Here is a 5000-nt window from a genome sequence, read left to right on the forward strand (position 1 = left end):
GTCGTTTGGCTGTCTAACGACGTGGTTAGACGTACGCAAACTGCCGCTGGCCCATCCACGGCCGACGTAAACTATGGTGTTTACCGAAACTGCCGCGCTGTTTTTTATGACGTAACGCAGTTGGTAGATAATGATTCTGCAGTTGTACGATTTGATGAAGGTTTACGTGTTGGCCGGTCTTTACTATGCGCACGCACGCACGCGTTTGCACACACTCACACACACACACACACGCACGCACGCGCTTGCACACACACACACACACACACACACACACACACACGCACACACACACACACGCACACAAGACTTGCATACATACAATATATATGTACACATCTATATGTATATATACGTGTATTTATACATATATACAAATATATGCATAAATATATAGACTCTCAGCAAAACATTAACAGAGAAAGGCAAAGGAGGTGTGCATGTGCTCTTAAAATTAAAGTTCTGCCATTAAAAAGTCATCACTTAGAGCCAGCATTTCTTTGTATTCCAGACATAAACAATGACAACGACAATTTCCTGAGAGAATAAAGCCGTCGCCTTCATGAAGAGAGAGAGAGAGAGAGAGAGAGAGAGAGAGAGAGAGAGAGAGAGAGAAAGAGAGAGAGAGAGAGAGAGAGAGAGAGGGAGAGAGAGAGAGAGAGAGAGAGAGAGAGAGAGAGAGAGAGAGAGAGAGAGAGAGAGAGAGAGAGATTAAAGAGAGAGAGCGAGAGAGAGAGAGAGAGAGAGAGAGAGAGAGAGAGAGAGAGAGAGAGAGAGAGAGAGAGAGAGAGAGAGAGAGAGAAGAGAGAGAGAGAGAGAGAGAGAGAGAGAGAGAGAGAGAAAGAGAGAGAGAGAGAGAGAGAGAGAGAGAGAGAGAGAGAGAGAGAGAGAGAGAGAGAGAGAGAGGGAGGGAGGGAGGGAGGGAGGGAGGAAGGGGGGGAGGGAGGGAGGGAGGGAGGGAGGGAGGGAAAGAGGGAGAGGGAGAGACGGGGAGCGGGGGAGGAAGAAGAAGAAGAAGAAGAAGAAGAAGAAGAAGAAGAAGAAGAGAGAGAGAGAGAGAGAGAGAGAGAGAGAGAGAGAGAGAGAGATAGAGAGAGGGAGGGAGGGAGGGAGAGAGGGAGAGGGAGAGACGGGGAGCGGGGGAGGAGGAAGAAGAAGAAGAAGAAGAAGAAGAAGAAGAAGAAGAGAGAGAGAGAATAAGAGAGAGAGAGAGACAGAGACAGACAGACAGACAGACAGACAGACAGACAGACAGACAGACAGTCAGACAGACAGACAGACAGAGAATCTTTCTTTCAATCAGCATCGCAGAGCAGCCCGCCCACACCACGACCACAGCCCATTCGTGGCGAAAACCGTGGGCGTACGAGCTGGGGTAGGGGGCGGGGGGAGAAGAAGGGAGGGGGGGGGGGTGGCCGCGTTTCCAAACTAATATCGGCTCCGCACTTCGCTACAGACGGTGTAACCTCGACGGACGCTGGAGTTGCGGGAGGCTGCGGACGGGATCGAGGCTTCTGGGAGGGAGATAAAACAAAATGGAGACGTTTCGGCGCTATGGCGGCTTGTAGAGGAGGGGTCGGGGGAGGAGGGAGGGTGGGGGAGGGAGAGAGGGGTGGGGGAGGAGGGAGGTTGGGGGAGGGAGAGAGGGGTTGGGGGGCAGGGGGGATGGTGGGGAGTGAAAGAGGGGTTGGTGGGAGGAGGGATGGGGGGGAGTGAGAGAGGGGTTGGGGAGAGGAGGGAGGGTGGGGGAGGGAGAGAGGGGTTGGGGGGCAGGGGGAGGGTGGGGGAATGAGAGAGGGGTGGGGGAGGAGGGAGGGTGGGGGGAGGAGGGAGGGTGGGGGGAGGAGGGAGGGTGGGGGGTGGAGAGAGGGTTGGGGGCAGGGGGGATGGTTGGGGGAATGAGAGAGGGGGGGGGGCAGGGAAGAAGAAGAAGGAGAGAGAGGTGGGGGATGAAGGAAGGGTGGGGGATGAAGGAGGGGTGGGGGAAGAGAGAGAGGAGAAAGAAAGAGGAAGAAGAAGAAGAAGAAGAGAAGGGCGAAGGAGGGGGGAAGAGGAGGGAGAGAAGAAGAAGAAGGAGGAGGGGGTGGGGGAGGTAAGGAGACGAAAGGAATGAGGACAAGGAAGATTAGGAGGACGCGAGGAGTCGGAGGAAAAGAGGAGGCGATGGAGAAGAACGGTGGGTGGGAAGGAGATAAATTAACGAGGAGGAGGAGGAGGAGGAGGAGGAGGAGGAGGAGGAGGAGGAGGAGGAGGAGGAGGAGGAGGAGGGAGGAGGAGGCAGAAGGCAATGAGGGGAAGAGAAGGAGGAGAAGGAAGCTGAGAGTGCTGAGAGGAGGAGGCTGACGAGGAGGAGACTGAGGGGAAGGGAAGAAAGAAGGAAGGGAGGGAGGAGGGGAGGGGGAGGAGGAGGGAGGGAAAGAAAGGAGAGAGGGGGAGGAGGAGGAAGAGGGGAAGGGAGGGGGAAGGGAGGGGGAGGAGGAGGAGGAGGAGACGAACGAAAAGGAGGAGGTGAAGGGGTGGGGGGGGGGGCGGGGGGAAGGAAGAGGGAGACGTGTATGTCTACGAGGAGCGACTCTTAACGGCCAAGATCTCCCCTCGCTGTGAGTTATAACCCCTCATTACGTTCCCTACGTTAGGCGGGGGAAGAGGGGAAGGATACCCCCACTGGACGAGGGGTTAGTGGGGGAGGGGAGAGGGAGGGAGGCAAGGATACCCCCAATGGACGAGGGGGGAGGGGGGAGGGGGGAAGGATGCCACGGACAGATGTAGGGGAAGGCTGGGGGGTGGGGGGGGGGGCAAGGAGGAGTAGGATGATGAGAATGCCATTGGAAGGAAGGTGTGGGGCGAGGTTGGAACAAGGGAAATATGGAAAGAAAAGAGAGAGAGAGGGAGGGAGGGAGAGAGAGAGAGAGAGAGAGAGAGAGAGTGAGAGTGAGAGTGAGAGAGAGAGAGAGAGAGAGAGTGAGAGAGAGAGAGAGAAAGAAAGAGAATGAGAGAATGAGAGAGAGAGAGGGAGAGAGAGAGAGAGAGAGAGAGAGAGAGAGAGAGAGAGAGAGAGAGAGAGAGAGAGAGAGAGCGCGAATGAGAGAGAGAGAGAGAGAGAGAGAGAGAGAGAGAGAGAGAGAGAGAGAGAGAGAGAGAGAGAGAGAGAGAAAGAAAGAGAATGAGAGAATGAGAGAGAGAGAGGGAGAGTGAGAAGAGAGAGAAAGTGAGATGGAGAGAGTGAGAAGTGAGAGAATGAGAAGAGAGAGAGAATGAGAAGAGAGAGAGAGTGAGAAGAGAGAGAGAGAGAAGAGAGAGAGAGCGAAGAGAGAGAGAGAGAGAGAAGAGAGAGAGAGAGAGAGAGAGAGAGAGAGAGAGAGAGAGAGAGAGAGAGAGAGAGAGAGAGAGAGAGAGAGAATGAGAGAGAGAGAGAGAAAGAGAGAAAGAGAGAGAGAGAGAGAGAGAGAGAGAGAGAGAGAGAGAGAGAGAGAGAGAGAGAGAGGGGGGGGGGTAATTAGTGAGAGAGAGAGAGTGAGTGAGTGAGTGAGAGAGAGAAAGCGAGAAACAGAGAAATAGAAAGCGCGGGAGATTAAAAAAAAAAAAAAAAAAAAAAAAAAACGAGAGAGGGGAAAAAAAAAGTAAACAAAATACACAAATAGACAAAAATACAGACAGACCACACGAGACACAAATAGACAAAAACGCAGACCAGAGAATTAAAAACGAGAGAGAGAGAGAGAAGAAGAGCAGAGACCCGTCGGGATAAAAGAGCGTGGGCGAAGAAACAGCGAGGAACGGAAGAGAGGGAGCGAAAGCGAATAACAAGGGTAGGTACACAGGAGAAGCTCAAGTTAATGGCATACAATAGAGTAAATATTGGACAACGATGAGGGAAGCGCGAGGGGAAGGAGAAATGATTAAAGGGAAAGGTGTGAGGGAAGAATAGGTCGAGGGAATAGACAAAGGTCTGCTCCTCCTTCGCATTTTGCATTTATCCCTCGAATAGATCTCAAGCCAGCTGGAAATGCGGCGGGGAAGACGGATAGCACAGGATCTATTTGTTCATTTTTATTTTTCGAAATTTTCTTCGTCATTTTGTTCTCTCTTTCTTTCTTCTTTTTGTCTTTCTTCTTCGTTTGTCTCTTTCTCTTCTGATGTTTCTTCTTCTTCGGTTTTTGTTTTCTCTCTCTCTCTTTCTCTCTCTCTCTCTCTCTTTCCTCTTTTTTCTTCCTCTCTCTCTCTCTCTATCCCACCTCCTCTTTCTGCTTTTACTTTTTATCACTCTCTCTTTCGTAAAATCATACATTCTCATTCTTGGAAGACGAGAGGGAAAAGAGGGGTCCTACTTACCTCATCTTCAATAATGCAGATCCTGTTGTAATATGCCCAGTAATTCATATACTCTCGCGCTTTGTGCTCACTCCGTCTTGCAATCAGCCCGGCGCTTTGCAATGAGAACCGCGCTTTGCAACTCTCTCTCCCTCACCCTGATGTTCAATAAGTCACACTAAGTAAGTCGGCCCCTAATTACTGGCGGCGGTCGAGGTCCTTCTCCAGGCTCTCGGACGGAAGACGGTGAATAATCATCGATAATGCCGATTGAATATGGATTAATCTTCAGGGGAGATCCGCGAGGGTTGCCTGAGGTAGGAGAACTCTGCAAGATTTGGCGCGCGCGGTCCCTGAGACGAATGAGGGCGAGTGTCTTCATGTTAAGACGCTTCCGAAATCTTAACGGTCGTTCCCCCCAGAAAGGAACAGGGTCCATTTACGTTTTGTAGACGCAAGGGAAAGGACCGATGCCCGTTGTTCAAAGGATACAGACGTGAACGCGATTGGAGAGAGAAATAGAGAAAGAGGGAGAAAGGAGAGAGAGAGAGAGAGCGAGAGAGAGAGAGAGAGAGAGAGAGAGAGAGAGAGAGAGAGAGAGAGAGAGAGAGAGAGAGAGAGAGAGAGAGAGAGAGAGAGAATGAGAAGGAATTTTACGTTTACACACACACGCGCGACTCTCTCGTGTA

General features: G+C 51.8%; 1 protein-coding gene across 1 annotated transcript in view; it reads left to right on the top strand.

Annotated features, from left to right (window-relative positions):
- Positions 1-4781: 4781 nt before the first annotated feature.
- The window catches only part of LOC125034903 (T-box transcription factor TBX20-like), a 78329-nt gene continuing 78110 nt past the window's right edge, over positions 4782-5000 (top strand). The window contains exon 1 of the mRNA XM_047626950.1: positions 4782-4807. Coding sequence (XP_047482906.1) covers positions 4782-4807 — 26 coding nt within the window. The remainder of the gene's footprint in view (positions 4808-5000) is intronic.

This window comes from Penaeus chinensis, chromosome 19 (genome assembly GCF_019202785.1).
Source record: "Penaeus chinensis breed Huanghai No. 1 chromosome 19, ASM1920278v2, whole genome shotgun sequence".
Lineage (NCBI taxonomy): Eukaryota > Metazoa > Arthropoda > Malacostraca > Decapoda > Penaeidae > Penaeus > Penaeus chinensis.